The sequence below is a fragment of the Sphaeramia orbicularis genome, chromosome 17, assembly GCF_902148855.1.
Source record: "Sphaeramia orbicularis chromosome 17, fSphaOr1.1, whole genome shotgun sequence".
In the NCBI taxonomy this organism is placed as follows: Eukaryota; Metazoa; Chordata; class Actinopteri; order Kurtiformes; family Apogonidae; genus Sphaeramia; species Sphaeramia orbicularis.
The window spans coordinates 16735781-16758381 of record NC_043973.1 but is presented as its reverse complement, the minus strand read 5'-3'; the positions used below and the strand labels follow the sequence as shown (position 1 = coordinate 16758381).

Sequence of the window (22601 nt, the reverse complement as noted above, 5' to 3'; positions counted from 1 at the left end):
CGCAGACCTCCGCCAAGGCTGATCAGTGGCCCCCCCCCGTGGGCCCCCCCACGCCAAGGAGGTTATGTTTTTGCCAGGGTTTGTTTGTCTGTTTGTCTGTCCGTTAGTGTGCAACATAACTCAAAAAGTTATGGACAGATTTTGATGAAATTTTCTGGTCTGCACCCCCCCCCCGTGGGCCCCCCTACCCCCGATCACCACCAAAATTTAATCATTTCTTCCTTATCCCATTTCCAACAAACCCTGAAAATTTCATCAAAATCTGTCCATAACTTTTTGAGTTATGTTGCACACTAACGGACAGACAAACAGACAGACAGACAGACAAACCCTGGCAAAAACATAACCTCCTTGGCGGAGGTAAAAATGTGTCACATTCCACTAATTTAAATATTTTCCAGTCTTAAATTCTTTGGGATGAAAGAACTAAAGTTTTTGTATTACTATTTGTGAAAAACCCTAAACACTCTTGTGCAAACACTCTCTCTCTATTTTCTACTGCAGTTAATCAGTTAATGTGTAAAATATAAGGTCAGATGAGTTCAGATCTTTGTTTCTTGAGATTCAAAAGAGAAATTTGGGGGTTCATCAGTTTTGTAATTTTTATGTTTTTCATCATGTTTTTTTTCTTTTACATTGCTTTTTATCTTGATGTATTTTTATATTACGGTATTTTTTGACTACTGCTCTTTACTTGGTTTTTATCGTGTCTTTTTTTCCCCCACAAATATATTTATTGTATTTTAACCCATAAGGACCCAGTGTGACATTTGTGTCAGTTCTCAAATGATTTTTTCTCTACATTTAACCTTTCTTAAGTGATTTATCACCATTTATTGTAATATTATCCTGTTTAGTTAGAGTTTTTTTAGTGTAAATCCTGTGTTTTCCTATATTTAATTCACTTATCATGTAGATTAAGGCTCAAAGTAAATTCAAAGGTTATTTTTATCAAAAACAGAGAAAACTGAAGAAATAGTGAATTTTTCAGTAAATCTATCATTAACTGAACATAAACCAAGTGTCTCCATCCACTGTCAGTGTTCAAACTCCATGGGTTTTACTGGTGAATCAATGTTGCAGAAGATGACAGCATTTTCACGTTCACTACGGAGCTTCTGAGCATCCAAATGGGTCATATCTGATGACCATGAAAAGATGATAAATTGCATTTTACACCAATTATTTACATGTATTAGTGGATCAGCAGGGATTAAACAGCTTCAGTGGATCATTTTGGTACATGGTGGATGTTTGGGTGTTTATGGGTTAAATGTTATACATATACATTCAGGAGTATGGGGTCTGGGGCCCTCTGCTAAGGGCAGTCTGGTCCTTGTATGACCGAAGCAGGAACCTGGTTCGCATTGCCGGCAGTACCTGTTCCAGGTGCATGTGGGACTCCGGCAGGGCTGCCCTTTGTCACCGGTTTCTGTTCATAATTTTTATGGACAGAATTTCTAGGCGCAGCCAGGGGCCGGAGCGGGTCCAGTTTGGGGACCACATGATTTCGTCTCTGCTTTTTGCAGATGATGTTGTCCTGTTGGCCTCATCGAACCTGGACCTTCAGCGTGCACTAGGGCGGTTTGCAGCCGAGTGTGAAGCGAGTGGGATGAGGATCAGCACCTCCAAATCCAAGGCCATGGTTCTCGACCGGAAAAAGGTGGTTTGCCCTCTCCGGGTCGGCGGACAGTCTTTGCCCCAAGTGGAGGAGTTTAAGTATCTCGGGGTCTTGTTCATGAGTGAGGGAAGGATGGAGCATGAGATTGACAGACGGATCGGTGCAGCATCTGCAGTGATGCAGTCGCTGTACCGGTCTGTTGTGGTGAAGAAGGAGCTGAGCCGAGAGGCGAAGCTCTCGATTTCCCGGTCAATCTACGTTCCTACCCTCACCTATGGTCATGAGCTTTGGGTCATGACCGAAAGGACAAGATCCCGGATACAAGCGGTCGAAATGAGTTTCCTCTGCAGGGTGACTGGGTGCATCCTTAGGGATAGGGTGAGGAGCTCAGTCACCAAGGAGGAGCTTGGAGTAGAGCCGCTGCTTCTCCACATCGAGAGGGGCCAGCTGAGGTGGCTCAGGCATCTGTTTTGGATGTCTCCTGGATGCCTCCCTGGGGAGGTGTTCCGAGCATGTCCCGCCGGGAGGAGGCCTTGGGGAAGACCTAGGACATGTTGGAGAGACTATGTCTCTCGGCTGGCCTGGGAACGCCTCGGGGTCCCCCTGGAAGAGCTGGAGGAGGTGTCTGGGGAGAGGGAAGTCTGGGCATCCCTGCTTAGACTGTTGCCCCCATGACCCAGCCCCGGATAAGCGTCAGATAATGGATGGATGGATATGATACATAAACAACATAACACACGCTCCTTATAAACCCCTCATCCCCATAACAGCATCACACTCTTGGTGCAACAAAACATATCTTACTGTTTCAACCTAAATGCCATATGAAAATCTTCAGTGTTTTTGTTACACAGATAAGTCAGTTTTCCATTGCAAGAAAACCAATACAAGACATTTCTTTATCTACTGAATAGGTGAAGGTCCTTGAATGTCCATTTAACCCAGTGTTTTTCAACCTTGGGGTCAGGACCCCACGTGGGGTCACCTGGAATTCAAATGGGGTCACCTGAAATTTCTAATAATTGATGAAAAAAAAACCAAAAACAAAACTTAGTAATAAAAATATACAGTGAGTTGAGAAAGACAATCACAATATATAAAAGACATGACAAACTGTGAGTCTGAAACTGAAGCACTGTGGTACTGTTTATCTTTCAAATGTTCATTGTGGTCAGTTTCAGATGCTGCAGCTCTTTCATAATTGATAGTTTGAGTTCTTGTTTGTTCAGTGTTAATTGTCAGCCTTGCAAATACAAGCTGAACTGACTGTACATATCCTGACCAAGGAAAATTAAATTCTCACTTTGTGCAGTAATCTACACCTGGCTTTTCTGCCTCTGTCCATAATAATATACATTATATAGACTAAATGTCCTCTAAAATTAACATTAATTTGTAACATAGTATAGCAAACTATTACATGATTATAAACAAATACATTTTAGCCAAAAAAAATAAGTCTCTGTTTTAAATGTCTGGAGTCGTCAGAAATTTGTGACGTTAAAATAGGGTCACGAGCAAAAAAAGGTTGGGAACCACTGATTTAACCCATAAAGACCCAAACATCCACTGGTGACCAAAATCATTTATTGATCTGAAGTGTCTAATACCTCTTGAGCCACTAATCATATAAATACATGTAAATAATTGGTGTAAAATACAGTTTGTCGTCTTTTCATGGTCATCAGATATGACCCATGTGGACGTTCAGAGGCTCCGTAGTGAACGTGGAAACACTGACATCATCTACAACATTGATTAAACAGTAAAACCCATGGAGTTGGATCAATGACAGTGGATGGAGGCACTTGTCTTTATGTTCAATTATTGGTATCTTTGCTAAAAATGTGACTTTTCCTTCAGTTTTCTCTATTTTGATATAATAACCTTCCACTTTACTCTGAGTTTTCATGAACATCTAAATTAAATATAGAAAAATACATGATTTGCAGTGAAAAATGCAAAATACAGATGATATTATAGCAGTGTTTTTCAACCTTGGGGTCTGGACCTCATGTGGGGTCGCCTGAAATTCAAATGGGGTTGCCTGAAATTTCTAGTAATTGATTAAAAAAACCCAACAACTTAGTAATAAAAATATACGGTGAGTTGAGAAAGACAATCATAAAACACACACACACACACACACACACACAAAACACAGGACAAACTCTGAAGCACTGTGGTACTGTTTATCTTTCAAACGTTCATTGTGGTTGGTTTCAGATGCTGCAGCTCTTTCATAATTCATAGTTTGAGTCCTGACTGTACATATCCTGACCAAGGAAAATAAAATTCTCACTTAGCGCAGTAATCTACACCTGGCTTTTCTGCCTCCGTCCATAATAATATACATTATATAGACTAAATGTCATCTAAAATTAATGTTTATTAGGAACATAGTATGGCAAACTATTACATGATCAAAAACAAATAAATTTTAGCAGATAAAGCCTCTGTTTTGAATGTCTGGGGTCACCAGAAAATTTGTGATGTTAAAATGGGGTCACGAGTCAAAAAAGGTTGGGAACCACTGTATTATAGTAAATGGTGGTAAATCACTTAAGAAAGGTTAAATAGAAAGAAAAATATATTTGAGAACTGCCACAAAAGTAGCACTGGGTTGTTATGGAAGAATATATACAAGAATATACACATGTAAACTAAAAAGTACTACATATGAAAATACTTTTGTGATGTAAAACAAACAAACAAACTATATATATATATATATATATATATATATATATATATATATATATATATATATATATATATATATATATGAATAAGAAAGGAAAAGGAAATTATATCTTCTTCCTGCTAATAAATGCAGCTCCATGACCCATTTCCAGCTTTAGATAACACTCAAAAATGGATAGAATTTGGATAAAGCTGCCACAATGCTGAGGATTAGTTTCTTATTTTTCCTCCTTCACATCATGTAACCTACATTATAGACGCAGTGACTCAAGAATAGACTTTGATGACAATGTGTTGACGGTTTATTCAGCTGCAAACATGAGATGGGACTTGTAAAACCTTCCTTTAAATAGCCCTGCAGGCTGTACCCGCACAACAGGGGCGCTATTACAGGCATTCAATGACACGGTAACCTGCATTACCAGCCTCTATTGCTATGCGGCGGCGCTCCACAGATCTTCCCCCGGTCTGGTGCTCTCTGTTCGGGGATAAAGCTGAGTGCTATTCGGTCATGTGATTCCTGTTTTTTTTTTTTTTCCTCCTCTTTTTTTCCCTCCTCCTTCGAAGTTGAAAGGCAGGAGCAGAGTGGTGGAGGGGTCCCAGCTTCCCTTCTTCCTACCAGCCGTTGATGCAGCGATTTCGTGTCTTTTTACGCACATTCTTGTTTTTTCTGGGCTCGCTGTGATATTTTTACACTCTTTCCTTCGCCATGGCGGGGGCTATTATTGAAAATATGAGCACCAAAAAGTTGGTGATATTGGGAGTTATTCTGCTTTTGTTCCAGGTGTTTGCCTTCATGGTCGGCGGTTTAATTGGTAAGTTTTTCCCCTTTTTCTTTGTTGTTTTTTTTGTTGTACTTTTTTATTTTAGCTAGCTAACGTTAGTCTTTTGTGAGCGCGTGCCTGTTGAAACATCTGAAAGTGCTTAAAGTTAAAAGTTTTGCGTGTCGTTACGTGACTCCCTTTCAACGTGAATATATGTTTTCATGACAAGAAAGAAAAAGCAGGATAAAACACAGTAAGTTTTAGCTGATTTTTTTGTGTACCTGGGCTGTACTGAGCTGTGCACAATGCAAAACCCAAGTGTAGGCTACCTTAGCTAAATCACTGCTGTGTATCAAGGTGTTTGCTGCCTGCATACCACAACATTAGCTTAATTTTTAAGCTAGAAATGACACGTTTCTTTAAATATGTTTCGACACAGGCAATACATCCAACCTTTTTTGTTTTGTTTTTCACTTCTTTGATCCAAATTTGAATGTTCTTTCCCCCCTTTCGCTCCTCATTTCTCCCCCTTAGTCCATGGGCCAGATGAGATGTCGGTACCACTCAAGGTGGCAAAGGTTGCTTATACTTTTTGAAAGGATACATGTCTGTAGTCAACATTTTGGTATGATAACCTTTCTGGAGTCACAGCTAAATTACTGTTTTCAGCTGTTAAAGTCCCCCACCCCCATTGAAAAAATGCATTTTTGACACTGGTGCCTATCTTGGTATTGGCCCTGATTAAGGACATGTTTCAATGTTTTATAGCAATTTGTTTGGTATCATTTTAAAGGGGACACTCTGGGCGTTCATTCGAGTTCTTTTGTGAATACTTTTGACAAGTACAGTAGACACTGGAGCTCTTCAAACTTTTAGTCACACAATTTTTCCTACCATTTACGCCTAATCATCTCCTTTCTTTTAGTCCTGTGGCATCAGGAAGCATCAGAGATACAAAATACAAACACTGCAATACTGGCATAACTCTAAGGATTCAGGAAATGTATAATTTACCCATATTTTCTCACTGTGGGGTTGTGATTTTCAGCCGAATGTCAGGCAGACAGTTATTCTTGAGAAAGCAGAACAAACAGTAAGATGAGGCTTCTGATCCTGTCAACTGACATGGTGGCTGCGTGTTAGTGACGCATGTAGCGTCGCATTGTGTAATAATGATGCAGTATATAATAATGTAATACTGTACTTTCTCACCTCATTGTGTAACAACGCCACATTTTGTAATAAAATGCCCCATTTTGTAATAAAATTTTTTGAACGGATTTTAGAACAAGAAAAGCACTTGGAGAGCGCAGACCTCCGCCAAGACAGATTGGGCCCCCCACCCACCCGATAACCACCAAAATGTAATCATTTGTTCCTTGTGCCAGTATCAACATTTCCTGAAAATTTCATGGAAATCTGGATCATGGAAATTTCATGGAATTTACCCATATTTTTTCACTGTCGGGGGGTGATTTTCATATCAGGCAGACAATTATTCTAAGAAAGGAGAACAAACAGTGAGCAGACCAAAGTCAGTAAGATCACATTCATTTAATGCATTTGTTCAAATCAATGGCAATATGGGATAATCATTTATCTCACACAGGGTCGGACTGAGACTCATTTTCAGCCCTGGAGTTTCATACCTCAGACCAGCCCACTTTAGGTCACGACCAATTATTATTAAAATTATGGAATTATAACCTTACATGTTAGGTCTACACACTGTTCTGCAAAGCCTTGTAATTCAGTGTATTTTCTAAAATATTTCCAATTCAGCGCAAGTAAAGGTTGCTTCACAATGTGGATTTATTTCAACAGTGAGTGCACATCGACATCTCCACATTATTATTCCTCACAACACAACAATAACAGAATCTATATTTTTGTTCTTATAAGTGTTAACATTTTTCAAACCTTTAAAATGTTTGAAATGAAATAAAAGAATATATAAAAATATTAAATTAAAAAAAATACAAAAAATAAAGCTTGCTGCAATTTCTAATAACTCTATCATTTTCGTATCCTCTGCAACACAAGATTTCCATCACAACTTACTTGTGGTTTGTTCCATCTTTGCTATTGAAAACTTTTAGTATAGTGATATTAGTGGTTTGATGAGGATGATAAGAAAAAACTGTCTGTATATCCTGTGACTGAGGGCGAGCAAAGTAATCAAAGCTACCAACAGACTCCTCTTCATCTGTCTCCTTTGTGCCTAGTGGTTCAGGGTTGTGCTGCTGAGCTGCTCCTCTGTCATCAGTAGACTCTGCTCTCCCTTTCACACTTCCTCCAGTTTCCCTAGACTCACCTGCACCTGTATCACAATAAAAAATAATATCTACAGACATTTTGACTTACTTAACCAATTCAGATATTTACATTGGCTAAATATGCAGGTTTATTTAATATTACTTTATGCTATTGCCTTTCAGTTGTGGGCTTTGTGTATTTACTGTCTCACTTTTAATAATAAAAAATAAAATCGGTCAGGACTACGGTTTGGGTATAGAAAGTGGTTTTACTGGAACTAACGCTTGTTCAGACAGTCTGTTCCAACAGCTCACCTTTTCCTTCCATCCTGACAGGAACAATCCCCTCATCACTACTGGCTCCTGGCTCTGCTTCTGACACTAAATCACATTTTAAAAATGCTCATAATTCTCAGCACAAATCTTCTATTTTCAAAGCCTTGGTGTCAGTTTCATTCATGTAGTGCTGAATCATGGAGCATCTCAGAGCACCTTTCATATTGAACAGGCCTACACCATACTCTTCATTGGAGCCTATTTATTCTAATAATCTTCCCTCTCTGAGCAGTCCTACCTGCCCACTCTGGACTTGTGGGCTCATGGCTGGTGTCTGCTGCTGGATCTGCTTTCTGACTCTGAGGAGCTACAAGACAAAGTTTCCCAGTTCTGTGGCGTCGCATCATACTATTATTTAAATTGTATAATGTTATGTTCCACGCCACAATGCCACACAATTCATTGACTCGATAATTAACTAACTTGAAAGGTGGTTTACCCGGTTCATCGTCCTCATTAGTTGTTTCCAACCGGAGGTCGTTTTTGTGAAAAAGTTGTCGATTTTGTCATGTTTGGCTGCGTTTGCTTCCAGAGCTTTCCTCTTTTTAATTCTTGCCTTCTCCACACCACCCTTGCTCTTTCTATTAAAACAGCAAACACAGCTGACCATCCACAGCCTACAGAGAACAGATCGTATATGCTCCACAGCTACAGTATAGAGCTACTAACCGTATGCACGGACAGATTACGGCACACTCACAGTGCGTCTGGGTCTGCTTGCTAGTAGAGGGGGTGGGGCCCAGGAACAGCGGTTGCAGTTTACGTGATCAACCCAGTGTTATGACTGACCCCCCGCCCCAAAAAAAAAAAAAAAAGTATATATATTTGAATATATATTTAAAGTGAACTCCGGCCCTCGCGGTCTAATTATACCGTCCCACCGGGAATTGTCCTGGTCCTCCCGATTACCCAGTCCGGGCCTGATCTCACAGTGAGGTTACAGCTATACAAGTAAGGATTCAGAAAATAATATATGGTTTAATAATAATATACGTATATTATCTAATTCTGAGGGGGTTTCAGCCATATATAAGGCAGACATTTTAGCTATGACCAAATATGATGAATATAGAAGTCTTCTTAAGTTTTGAAGTAACTCATTTACCAACTCAATACATATGTTATGTTTTGAGCATTTTGAATGTAGTTGAGGTAGTTCAACATAGGCTACAATAGCCCATTTTATACTTTGGGCCAAAACTGGTGCTTGAACTTAGCCCAGGAGGGGTTTATTCTGTGCTGGGCTAGGCCAAACAAGGGTCAAACTTGGAAAATAAGCCCTTGCAACAAGCAGCCAGAATATATGGTGATGATTTACATCATTAGCCTGATATTGTCTCCAACAGTCTGTGTTAATGCTGCTGTGATGTTTTTTTTTTTTTTTTTTTTTTTTGGGGGGGGGGGGGTGAGATAAAGAAATGAACCAACTTCCTTCAAAATTCCCTCCAAGTCAAAGAACTTGTAGTTTTCCACTGTATGTGACAAACAGTATACACTTATCCTTATGTGACATTTTTGAATAAGGTTTTTGGTAAGTTCATAAATGAATGTAAGAATCTGTGTTTTTGATATATTAAGCTTGTAGCCAGACATTGGGCCATATGCTCCCATACAATCCATCAATCTGGGTAAAGATTGTGTGGGCTGTTCTAAGTATACTAAGACATTGTCAGCAAAAAGTGTGATCTTTTGTTCACCCCCCATGGTTAAAATTCCTCTAATATTATGGTCTTGGCAGATCCACTGACTTAAGGGCTCAATAAATATGGCAAATAAGAGAAGGGAGACAGCACATGCTTGTCTGCATCCTTGCTGTAGGGAAAAGGAAGTAGTAAGATCTCTATTCACTTTGATTCTAGCTGTTGGTTTGTTGTATGACGCTTGAATCACTTTAATGAAGTTCCCAGGAAATCTGAATATATACAGTGTTTATATAGAAAGTTCTAACAAACTTTATCAACCACATTTTGGGCATCTAGGCTAATCAAAGCTGATTCAATATTAGTTTCTGTGACATGTCATATAATATGTAATGTTCTGCTTATGTTATCCTGTGTTGGTCTTTGCTTAATAAATCCAGTCTGGTCAAGATGAATATTGAGTGGTAGAAAATTTTCTAGTGTAGGCTCCCACAGAGTCGGGCGTACTGTGCACGTACTGTGAGCGGTGCAGACTACGCGTGCACTGTCCGGATGTTTAAGGTTTCGTAGACAAGCATACCAACTTCACATTTAAAACAGGTCGATGTGAAGACTTCCTGCCAAGCAGTCTGTTATGTGACACCAAGTACAGGGAGTCTGCGCAGTCGTAAAAACTGAGCTTTGAGTGTCCGGCGGATGTCTGCTTTGGGTCCGCCTCAAGTACGCATGGACGTCCGCAGAGTCAAGTACATCTGACTCTGTGGGGACCTTGTCTTTGCTAGTATACAGTAGATGTAAATATTCGGTAGTCTACATTCAGTACACTTATAGGTCTTAAATTTTCACATTCTTGTCTATTTTTCCTCTCCTTGGGAATAAGAGACAACTGCCTCTCCATGATGGGGGAATTTCAAATTTTTTATGAACCCAGTTATACATTTTTATCAATCTGGGCACTAATTTATCCCTCAGTTGTTGTTTTTTTTACCATTCAGTAGTAAAACCGTCCATGCCGGGGAAGCCACCAATTCATAGTCTGGTCATAGCCTGGGTAATTTCCTCAATAGTCACCTTAGCTCTAGGAATGTTATTTTGGGTGTCTGTGACTTTTGGCAAATTGAATAACTGAAAAAAATGTGTCTATTTGAGTCATTGTTGAGAATTGTTGTATAGTTTTTGATAGAAAGATACCAAACATAATCTTTTCCTGCTGGTTTTCAGTCATCTTAGTCTCAGGATCCCTTATTTTGTAAAGAGTACTATCAGCTTGTTTTTTCTTTAACCTATAAGCCAATAGTTTGGATGTCTTACCACCAGTCTCCCAGTTTCTCTATTTGAGATAGACAAGCTTTTTCTGTATTTCTTGAGTTTATATTTCATCAGTCTCATTTTCGACTATATTTCTTGCTCAGTTTTAGAGTCCATATTATCTTTATGCTTTCTTTGTGTTCTTTGTGTTTTTTCAACTGAATTCTAATTAACCTAGAATGCTTAATGTTGTTGTGCTGGTATGATGGTTTTTCCAATTAAGGCATCAATTTCAGTGGTTTTTTGATGGTTTATTACATAATGCACCGAATTATTACTTTTTTTCCCCAAGTGTTACACTCGCATTTTGTAATAACTGATGCAATATGTGATGAGTTATTACAAAATGCGGCAAAGTTTATTACCTCCGCCAGGAGGTATTGTGATCACTTTGCTTTGTGTGTTTGTTTGTTTGTTAGCAAGATAACTCAAAAAGTTATGAACGGATTTCCATGAAATTTTCAGGAAATGTTGATACTGGCATAAGGAACAAATGATTACGTTTTGGTGGTTATCGGGTGGGTGGGGGGGCCCAATCTGTCTTGGCGGAGGTCTGCGCTCTCCAAGTGCTTTTCTTGTTCTAAAATCTGTTCAAAAATTTTATTACAAAATGGGGCATTTAATTACAAAATGTGGCGTTGTTACACAATGAGGTGAAAAAGTATTACATTATTATATATGTTGCATCGTTATTACACAATGCGACGCTACTTGCGTCACTAACACGCAGCCGCCATGTCAGTTGACAGGATCGGAAGCCTCATCTTACTGTTTGTTCTGCTTTCTTAGAATAACAGTCTGCCTGACATTCGGCTGAAAATCACAACCCCACAGTGAGAAAATATGGGTAAATTATACATTTCCTGAATCCTTAGAGTCATGCCAGTATCGCAGTGTTTGTATTTTGTATCTCTGATGCTTCCTGATGCCACAGGACTAAAAGAAAGGAGATGATTTAGGCGTAAATGGTAGGAAAAATTGTGTGACTAAAAGTTTGAAGAGCTCCAGTGTCTACTGTACTTGTCAAAAGTATTCACAAAAGACCTCGAATGAACGCCCAGAGTGTCCCCTTTAAAATGATACCAAACAAATTGCTATAAAACATTGAAACATGTCCTTAATCAGGGCCAATACCAAGATAGGCACCAGTGTCAAAAATGCATTTTTTCAATGGGGGTGGGGGACTTTAACAGTTGAAAACAGTAATTTAGCTGTGACTCCAGAAAGGTTATCATACCAAAATGTTGACTACAGACATGTGTCTTTTCAAAAAGTATAAGCAACCTTTGCCACCTTGAGTGGTACCGACATCTCATCTGGCCCATGGACTACCTCCCCCCCCCCCCTCCTGTATATAATGTCTGTCTGCTGTGTGGGGCCTCAGGCAGCATCTCTACCTTCCTTTCACTCCTTCCCCTCTCCCCCTGTGTGTTTCCCCTTCTCCCCAAATCCCCACTGCCTGGCAGGCTTTGCATTCATCTACCTTTTTTCTGTTTTCGTTCGAGACAGACACTGCTGCACACTGCTGTCAAAGTTACATTTCGCCTTGAGGAGTGTAGAGGAGTTGCCGTCAAGTTTCTTCAAATCCACCCACCCACTCATTCACACATGCATGATGTCTACATACACATATATATATGCATAGACTGGAGACCACTGTTACGAAAAAAGTTCATGTGAAAGATGTGTATCTATCTGGAAATCACCCACAAGGCGCCCCCCCAAACACCATCCGGTCTCCCTGTCCCTGCAGTCTGCATCAGTCACTACATAGCTGGTGATAAATTAGCTGGTTTGTTTTGTCCCTGGCTGAGATGGTTTTAATGAAGCCGGATTCCTTTGTGTTTGCTCGGTGGCGGCAGGGGTAATTGAGTAGAAAGGGGGTTTTCTCCTCTTGTTTTCCGACAAACCCAGGAACACTGCATGGGGTCAGTAGGCTCAGGGGACGGCCATTCTTCTGGACACACTGTGATGGAGACTGGAGGTGCTGCTGGACTCTCAGGGTCACTATATAATTCCAATCAAAAGGAGTCCACATAACTAGAGTCTGCTTAGACTGTTTGTGTGTCTGTTTCCCCCTATGTGTGTTTTATGATTTATTTTACACAGCAATGAACACGCTCGAACAATTGAAGGTTCCTTGAAAATAGTGTCTGTAAAGTTTTATGACTGCGTAGCGTGTCTGTAACCTAAAGGGTGTATCAGACTGTTTGTGGTTTCCACCCTTTAGCTCTGTTAACAGGAGACAGATATGATTAGATGTTTAGATAAACAGGAGTACATCTGGATTGGACAAACAATGATTCAGCTCATAGTCCGTAAAGTGTATCGTTCCTGTCTGAAATAATCTGTCTATTCCAAGTATGAGTCTGTACATCCCTACAAAACACCTCTGTCAGTGAAAACAATTTAAAGTCTTTAAATATGTCACTAATCTTACTCACTGCCTTGATCCGGAAACTCCAGGCTTTCATGTTTTCTTCCCAGAGTCAGTACTTATGAGAAGCACTTGTGATAGTGATTACAACTTGGCACATTCAGGACAAGAGTATTTTTTTTTCCACTGTTTCTTGCACATTTGCTCAAGGCAGTGGGAGTGCCTACATTTTGTCTTTGTATAGAGGTTTTTTTCTCTGGTTTGGATACATTTCTTGATTTGAAAGTTGAACTGCTTGATGCCAGATATGATCTTTTATTAGTTCTACAGTGTTACAGCATCAAAAAATAATAATCTTACCGCTATTCCTATAAAAAATATAATGAATAGTAAAAGCCTTTATTGTTACTGATCAGCTTGGCATACATTAATATTATATATAAGTGGATTTGTGAGCTTTCCTAGGGGTGGTCTACAGCTCAGTTATCTGGAATTAGGTTTGTTTCTGATCCATGGGAGTTGTGGAAAGAAATTGTATTTGTAAAGGATTTTCTGTCAATTGTTGCATTTGTCAATTTAATAATGACTGGTTGTAAATTGTATCACAGTTCAAAGAAAGAACCTGTTTTAATGCACCCTGAAGCCCATACCAGGTTTACTTATTTAAGTGATGTGCTTTCATGTGAGAAATAGGCCTGTCTCAATTATTGTTGTGTTACTGCATTTGATTATTTGAGCTTTTATAGATTAATTGTATGGGCAGAACTTGGTTTCAGTAGCTGCTGATAGCTATCAGATTAATTCAGTTAATTGAGGTTTTGCTTTTTGCTTGTAGTTATTCCTCTAGAGACCTTTCTTGCCCAACAAAAATAAAAAAAATGTTTTGTCCTTTAACATAATTGTGAATGTGTTTTTATAGTCATAAATGGCAGATATATTTGTAAAGAGAGAGTCTTTGGTTCATGTAGCCAGAAAATAGTCAATAAAATTGTAAATCAGCCATAAAATTGAGACTTAATTTTTTTTTTTTTTTGCCCATATCACCCAGCTCTAATGGCCAACAACTCTTTGAATCTGAAGGCACTTTTTCTCTGGATGTAAACTACTTGTCCAAATAGCCCACACTCAGGCAGTATATATCCTTAGCTTTATTTAGCATTTAGCTTTAATCACAGCACATATTTGTTGTGACACGTTACATTAAATGTATGCAATGTTACAACATTTATTTTCAGGATTTTTTTGGGCACATGCTTAAACATGACCATCTAAACCAACCCCAGATCATAACTCTGGCCCCACAGGCTTGTACTGTAGATACCAGGCGTGATGGGTAATCACTTCATCTGCCTCTGTCTCACCCTGATGCTCCCATTATTCCAGAATAGACTCAGTCTGGCCTCATCAGACCATATGACCCTTTTCCACTGAAATGCAGTCTAATATTTATCATTGTTTGAAAAGCAAGAAGCGACTCACTGTGTCACTTGGTTAAAGAACCTGTTGTAGCTGAAACATATTACTTATTACTGTAATTATCCAGTGGACTGATCTGAACTTTTTGCATAGTTCAAAGCAGGTGCAGCAGTTTTTATGTTTTGTTTTTTTTGCTGTACAATGTATTTGTATTGTTAAACTATTTTTGTGTTTATAAAATAAAAAGAGAAGGATTTCCTAATTACAGTTATTTCTATGATGATTAATTTGAAACTTAAAATTCCCAGTTGCCATATTTTCTGTTGAACTTGATATAATACAGGTAAAATCCCAGGCCACAAACAGATTCATATGATTATTGTCAAAATATCTGAAATCCTTTGCACCAAATGCTGTGCAGGTTGTAGTGAGTCGACCTCCTCGACTTAACACTACACTAGCACTCCCTCCAACCTTTACGGCCTCCAGGTTTTACGACAGTACACCAAAGAATTTGTTAGTTTTTTGTTGTTCTGTGAGTGGATCCTTACAAACCAGCCTTGTCAAGGTTATGAATCTCAATGCGTAAACAGTGTAATTGGTGCCGAGAGCTTTCGGGAATTTTCCCACCCCATCACTTCAGAGAGAGGGTGAGCCCTGCTTCCAGGCATTTTCTAAACAGTGTTAAAACTAATTGTCAGACTGTTTGGACTGGATTTGGGTTGATCCCAACCTGTTGACTGTTCCTATGATATTAATATAGTCCATGCTTAGTTTAATCCACTGTGCTCAGATGTTATTTATTGATTTTATTCGAACTTTTTTGGGTGATTTATTAGTCTGAAGGGAAATTTAGCTTGGCAGGACCTTAAAACACATTGCTGGAGTACTTCAGTATGACACCCAATCTAACATCTCTCTCACTTTGTGTTTTACCAGCTCCAAGCCCCAAAATAGCGGTCCACTACTTGGCCACCAAGTGTGTGGACACAGCCAAGCATCGTCAGGAGACTAAATGGTTCATGCCATGGGGCCCAAACAAGTGTGACAAGATCCGGTCGTTTGATGAGGCCACAGCCAAGAAGATTGAGGCCAACAACATCGTTTTTGCTGTCCACATTCCTCTGCCAAACAAGCAGATGAGCCCATGGTTCCAGTTTTTTCTGGCCATCCTGCAGTTTGACATCGCTTTTAAGGTGTACAACCAGATAGGTGAGAACCAGACTGTTTTTAAGATTTACAGAAATGGGTGTGCAGAACATGACTCATATTTCTCCTCCAGGACATGGATTTATAGATGGTACACATGCCTGTATGTTTCGTTTTTGTTTTTTAAAGTGAGATGGGATTTACTGTAAGGAATGTAAACCTTATGAGAACCAAAGTCTATTGCTTTTTTTTTTTTTTTTAAGTTTTATTACTTGTTACATTTTTTTCATAGCTCAGTAGTGTAAACTTTCTGGTTTTGGTCTCGCATGTGCTAATAATTTTTTCAGTACTTGAGATTTATTTTTTTGACAATGCCAATATTTTGTCTTTCTTATTTTCTCAATCTGTTAAATATTTGCAGTGGCTCAGTGAGATCAGGCTGGCTTTGAGATATTTATGTCCATTGTCACTTCTAATCACTCACTCAATAAATTGCTCAGGCACAACCATTCTGCTTTGCCAGTAATACTGTTATGTTCCCTTTATTACCTCCACTGCAAGACATCCTGGTCTTGTGTTGTTATCTCATCTCTGTGAATGCTTGGGGAACCCACAGGAATGTTTCTTTCTCATGAGATTGGATTTCTGTGAAAGGCAGCAAACAATGATGGATGTCCTGCAGTTTGTTCTATATAGATCCTTGGGGGTTGTGAGTTTGGCATGCATCTTTTAAAACGAGAAAGCGGATAATCTGAATTTGTTTCATAGCTGATTAAGTCTGAGCAGTGAAATATCCTGATATCTAATCCCTGAAACCAAATGAGTTACCTGCCTAATGTGTGAGATCACCCCAGTTAAGTGGATTTAGGTCAACTTAAATGGAAATTATTTTGTTTCCCTTCACCTGAGTAATATAATTTTATGACCAAGGAACTTCAATTAAGTAAATGTCCCATCAATAACTTTCTTAGAAAATTTTTCTGCAGCCGTCTCCTCACACAGCGTTTTTATGAAGTGTAAACATGGCCCTAGGGTCAGTAAAAATGAAAATCCTGGTATCAAATTTTAGAATAAGTCCAGCACCAAACTACATTGAAGTGCCTTTAACATGATTGTTGAATCAAACAAACACAATTGTCCTCTATTATAATATCCTGTACTATAATAATATTACAACCATAATTAAAATCACTTCTCACATTGTCCTGGAGGGATTAGAAATGAGAAGCACTATTTTTAATACTTCTGAGCAGGAGTTGTTTGAATGGAACTGAAAAGTAAAAGGAGAAAATAGAACAAAGAACACTTAGTGTATTATGATACTGTTACTGTGGTTATAAAAGTAAGTATATATACATTAAATAGATTACATAAGATGGGTTATTTATATAACCGTGTAAGATTTTGGCTATGGCACCCCCTCTGATGGCCTTTTACATGTGATGTGTAAACAATCCAATAGTGATGTGAGGATGGTGTCTACAGGAAGACAGAGGTGGTTTCATCAGAATCAGCTTTGTTTGTTTTTAGTTAATTATTTGATCAGATATTGGACTGTAAATTTTAAGTCATTCTGATAATTATAAAAATGCTGTCTGTACTATTGTTGAAAATTGTCCTGATGTGTTTTTAGTCAAAGGAAAAGGGCATCAAACAATAACTGGTGTCTTAAACTGTTGAAATGAAAGAGGATGATGACAAACACTAAGAAGTTGCTGCATCAAAGTCTGAGAACGTAACGATTCCTGTAGAGAAAAGCCATAGAAATCACTCTAATAATGTAGAGAATAAAAAGTTAACCTGTTTATATGACCCAGGCTTTGTGGCCTTGGTTCTCTAAACATTCATGTTACAGTGGTAGGCTAGTCATCATAAGCATGCTTTGCATGCACACATTCTTGGCCTCAGCGGAAATGTGTTAGGGGGCTGTGGGTTGTTTACTGGCTGCCAGACAGATAAGTCAGTGATTCAGCCTGGACCACAGACAGGTTTTTCTTCCAGATGCTGCAGAGTCATTTTGATCTTTTTTGATTTATAGGAGGTCCTGTGAGAGCAAGTGGATAATTAACTGCTGCGGCAGTAGTATTCATCCTTTTTTTTTTTTGCAGGTTCTGAAACATTTAAATATCCAGTCTTATAGAGTGCAGCCAAAAAACTGACAAAAAATGTACTGCATTGTCAGTAGTTGTGCTGATGCACCTAACATTTTTTCAGATCTGTTGCTTTGTCTGGAGTGTTGTCTTGTTTCCTCACCTATATTGTGAGATGGCCTGATCCTCCTCTGCCTCCCATAGCCTCTCACCTTGAAATTCTTCTGAATGCAGGTGAAAGGTTTTGTGGGAAAAGATAACCTATACTCCTCATTGAGCAACATCACTTCATTTAGAAAAGTAATTGTTGCTACAGCCTCAGATGATGATGGCACAGATACAGCCTCATTTACGAAGGTACCTGGTCCACCACCTGTTTCTGACCTGACATTTTGGCAGAGATGGTTTCACCTGACTCTCAGCCTGAGCCAAAGCTTATCAAAACTAAAAGGCTGAAATTTTTTGCCGTTCACAAAGAATAGCTTGTCTAATTCCCATGGCTCAGATGTGATAAAACGGCCAGCTTGATATATTACATTTATTGCAAAAGTGTGGCCAAAGCATGGATAGGAACAGTTCCTCTGCTGATAGAATATTGTGTTTCTGAATTAATGAAGGTTTGCTGTATGGTGACAGTTGTGTGGCTGGCAGAGCATTCTCCCTGTCCTTGTAGCATTTCAACCTCAAGCAGTGAAGAGTCAGTAATGTTGTAATGGTGAATACTCCAAATAGATTAAGACTAGAGGGGAGCGCATACCTCCACCACGGACTGTAAGAACTGGCAAGTTTCCAGACAAGTGTGGACCAGTGCAACACCATCAAGGGTAGGATTAGTTACAAAGAGTAGTATGTCTAGACAGGCTTCATGCATTTGGCAGTATGTGTCACATTCTGGGATTTTTTTTTTTTTTGTGTGTGTGTGTGAGTTGAAATTCCAATATCAAGTTGGGCAGGCATTGTTGCAATCAATCTGTTAGGCCAGAGCACCTACCTTTCATCACATAAGAATCCCTCTCAATGTAAGAATTCAACAACATTTATACCTAAAACACTCCAATTTAATTTCATGTTATATTGAATAATTTTTAATAGAAGTCTGATGATAATCAATGAGCGAAATTTAAATGTTTTTACAACTTTTTAGCTTCATTGTCTAGTTTAATATTAAATAACCAAATGAAATAAGTTACATTGCATTGAAGTAATTAAAACACTTTTATGACTTTAAAGTTGTTACACTGGTTCCTATTTCCTATTACATTTTTAAAATCTTCCACTGCCATCATTTCCTATATTTCTTATTAGAATATCTATTGTGGATGAGAAAAAAAACCACAGAAATTTCAGGTCCATCTGATTTGTGCTTTTGGGTTGAAGCCCTGATAGGTTGTGACATTATTTTCATTTTACTGAAATACTTGAATTGTGACTGCTCTTTGCTTGTATGTGGTTGAAATGTATGAAACAGCATCAGCCACTCACTCAGTCACCTTTTCAGCACTAAAGGTGGATTCTGTCCGACAATTGAGCGCAACAGACCTCTTCTTCCTTGACCACCATATCTGTGTTTGTCCTAGAGAAGAGCTTCAACCCTTATTACCTACTCCACCCACCTGCCCCACTCCAGCCAGGCACCAAGCACCCCTTGGCAGGGGTCCAGCAATAACACAGCTGTTGAGGAGGCTTAGTTTCCGTGGCGATGGCCGCTGGACTGGAGTGGAATGTTTGCATGAAGTGAGCTGACGTTGGAGGCGTTGGGCTCGACCAATGGCAGAGGGATGGCACTGCAGAGACAGTCGGCTGCCAGTTCTCATCTGGTTCTCTCTCCCTCCTTTCCTCCTTTTTTTTTCTCTCAGTAAAGGCCACTGGGTTTCTTTCTCTTCATTCCAGCTTGTTTCATAACACACAAGAGCCACTCTGGAGCTGTAGGAGAGAACACTTGGCTTTGTAATGTGAGCTAAAGATGCAGTTTTAATGGCTTGGCTTTGGATCTTTTTGTTGAATTCACTGGGCTGGGCTGTTGGAGGCCAGCTCGAGGTGTTGTTATGCTTCATGTCAAGGAGGAAGTAACCTAGATTTGGGCCACCATGTGGAACAGATAAAATCACATACTATATTTACATATGTGTTTTTAAAACTCATTCTGGATGTCAGGACCGCATTATAACACTACTTAATTTGATCATGTATAAAGTTTATTTTCGACTACATGGTGAAAATCTCCTTTTTATTGAGTTCTCCTGACAACAGATAAAACTGTAGATGGTCTGTGACCTACATTAGTAATATGTACATGATTGTGTTTACGTTACTCGCTTATACTACTCTCAAATATGAAACTGAAAATAGCATGAACAGTATTTTTTTTAAGAGTGTACTAGAGAACATATGCTTGTGAATATTCCCTGTAGTCAGTTTGTGGGTCTTCCAACTAAAGGCCACTCTCATCTGTCATCATGACCTAATTTTATTGCTTCACAGACAGACATCAGTGTTGAGAAGTCAGAAACGCATAAATGCATTGTACAGTGTGGTTTTCTGTCTTGGCAGCAATTCGCTCCTCTGTAAGTGTTCTGTGATTAATTAAGTTAGTTGAATGCTTTTAATGTTTCCAGAGGATGGAGCCATGGTCACCATTGATGTTGGGTTGGCCTACAGAGATGACACAGTCAGTGAGTGGACGGAGATGGCTCACTCTTTTGAGCAGAGGAAGCTTAGCTGCAACTTCACCACTGCCAAGGTGAGGACATAACACTTTGGTATAATGTTAGTTATTGTGCTGCACAGCCAAAAAGACACATTACACTATTAATACAACCTTTTAGTGTGAGGACCATGATTGAAATTGGTTATTTATATATGGTATTTTTTATGTTAATTATATTATTATTTATTATTATTATTGTAAATTCTGTTAATCTTAAATCTAAGTTGCCTGTGTGTTCACCACAGCTGTTTAAAATGCAAGATTTATTTTTCCAAATTCAGTCTTAAATGAATAACTGAGTTTTACAAATCTTGAATCCAAAGACTTTAGCAGAGCAACTGAGTCAAAAACACATTTCAGACCTACAATGTTGACGTTAACTGCTAATGTTAACACAACTAGTTAACTTAAACCATTACTGACCCAGTAATATAATTGATAGTCTTAACCTCTAGCATTCTTTACTTGGCCTTAAATATTGTGAGCTTGTCGCTTTTTGATCTTTGAGATGGATGGATGGATGGATAGATAGATAGATACTTTATTAATCCTGAGGGAAATTCAAGTATTCAGCAGCAAGAAGACAAAACAGGCAGGTTAGTAACCAGATTAACATTAAGGTTGGTATATACTCTTTTAAAAAAATAAAATAAATGTTGTATATGGTGTATTTATTTTTTAATATATCACAGCATATTCTATGATTATAGGGTACATCACATCTCTGTATCCAGTCAGGTGATGTGCATATATTAATGCACTTTACCTCTCAGAAGAAAAGACAATGGGGTGCTATGACTGATTCTTAATACATAGTCAGGGTCATTTAAAGTTGTTGAACAGTACATTTTTAAGTTTTTCATTAATAGGTTTTTGGCCTGGTGAAACATACTAATTCAAAGTCAGGAGGCCACACTAGCTGTCATCTGCTGTTGCCACCTATGTTGACTATTGAACTGTATTTATAGTAAAGAAATTTACAGCCAGGGACACACTGGTCTGTATTTGTACTAAGTGGCGAAACCTGCTCTTCTGGTTATAGTAATGAACTGACTATGTCTCCACTTCCAAAGAGCCAAACTGATCTATGGTTTAACTGGAGAAGCGGCTGCTTTCAGCTGAATATGTTTTAAGTCTGACCTGGTTGGTTTTGTTTTTCAGACCTTTGAGAATGAAGGTCGGTATTATGAGTGTGACCTGCTGCCCTTTATGGAAGTTGGCAGCATCGCCCATAAATACTATCTGCTCAACATACGCTTACCTGTCAATGAACGCAAGAAGGTCAACGTGGGAATCGGAGAAATAAAGGACATTCGTCTTGTCGTAAGTTGACCACTGATTGTTTGTGGTGTTTTTGAGGAGAATCCTGATAACATATTATACACAAGGGAACAAAATTTAGTAACAGAACATATAATACATAGTGTATTGTGTAACATACCTATTCAATGCTGATGTTTGTACCAGGGTATTCACCAGAATGTAGGTTTCACCAAAGTTTGGTTTGCCATGAAGACATTCCTTACGCCGAGCATCCTCATCATTATGATCTGGTACTGGAGACGCATCACCCTCATGAGCAGACCTCCTGTGCTGCTGGAGAAGTAAGGCTGTAACCATGTTTTTAATATGTCTGTTTTGTAATTTGGAAAACGCACTTTTAGTGCAGTAAAATTATTCAGTTCATATTATGCCTCTCTGCTGATGATAACCATGATCTATACATCTGTCCAGTTCTCATAAAAACAGTATCTCAGGAAACAGCTTGATTGATTGTCTTAAACTTTGCATAAATAGTTGGACTTAAAAGTGAACTAATGAGATCATTGTGATCAAAGTTCCATGTCCTAGCTACAACATGGCAAATTTTTGGCCATATGTCAAGAATCAAATTGCTAATTATTATTGTGTAATGGATGAAGTGATGACATTTTGTACACAAAAGGTCAATTTCATTGGACATGCTCTAATGCAACATTTTTCATCCATTATCTAACATTTGTAATTGAAGACTGAAATCATACACATCAGTATGGTGTTTTTGTATGTAGTGCATGTCAATTTCACGAAAAATGTACTTTATTTGTTCGAAGTCTACATTATGTATTTATATTATACAGCACAATTCTGGATGGACGTAAACTGCAACTTATTTATTCACAAAGCCATAAAACCAGCAGGGCTGCAATTCTTGTTGTATGTATGTAAAATATTTGTTTATACATTTAGATGCAA

At 38.7% G+C, this 22601-nt stretch overlaps 1 protein-coding gene across 2 annotated transcripts in view; it reads left to right on the top strand.

The window, feature by feature from the left end:
• Positions 1-4872: 4872 nt before the first annotated feature.
• LOC115437890 (protein wntless homolog) overlaps positions 4873-22601 on the top strand; it is a 34916-nt gene continuing 17187 nt past the window's right edge. The window contains exons 1-5 of one of the 2 annotated variants that reach the window (XM_030161272.1): positions 4873-5139; positions 15360-15632; positions 20275-20399; positions 21528-21689; positions 21834-21970. In XM_030161272.1, the coding sequence (XP_030017132.1) occupies positions 5034-5139; positions 15360-15632; positions 20275-20399; positions 21528-21689; positions 21834-21970 (803 nt within the window). In that variant the 5' untranslated portion in view covers positions 4873-5033. The remainder of the gene's footprint in view (positions 5140-15359; positions 15633-20274; positions 20400-21527; positions 21690-21833; positions 21971-22601) is intronic. The other variant, XM_030161273.1, reaches the window with a different exon arrangement.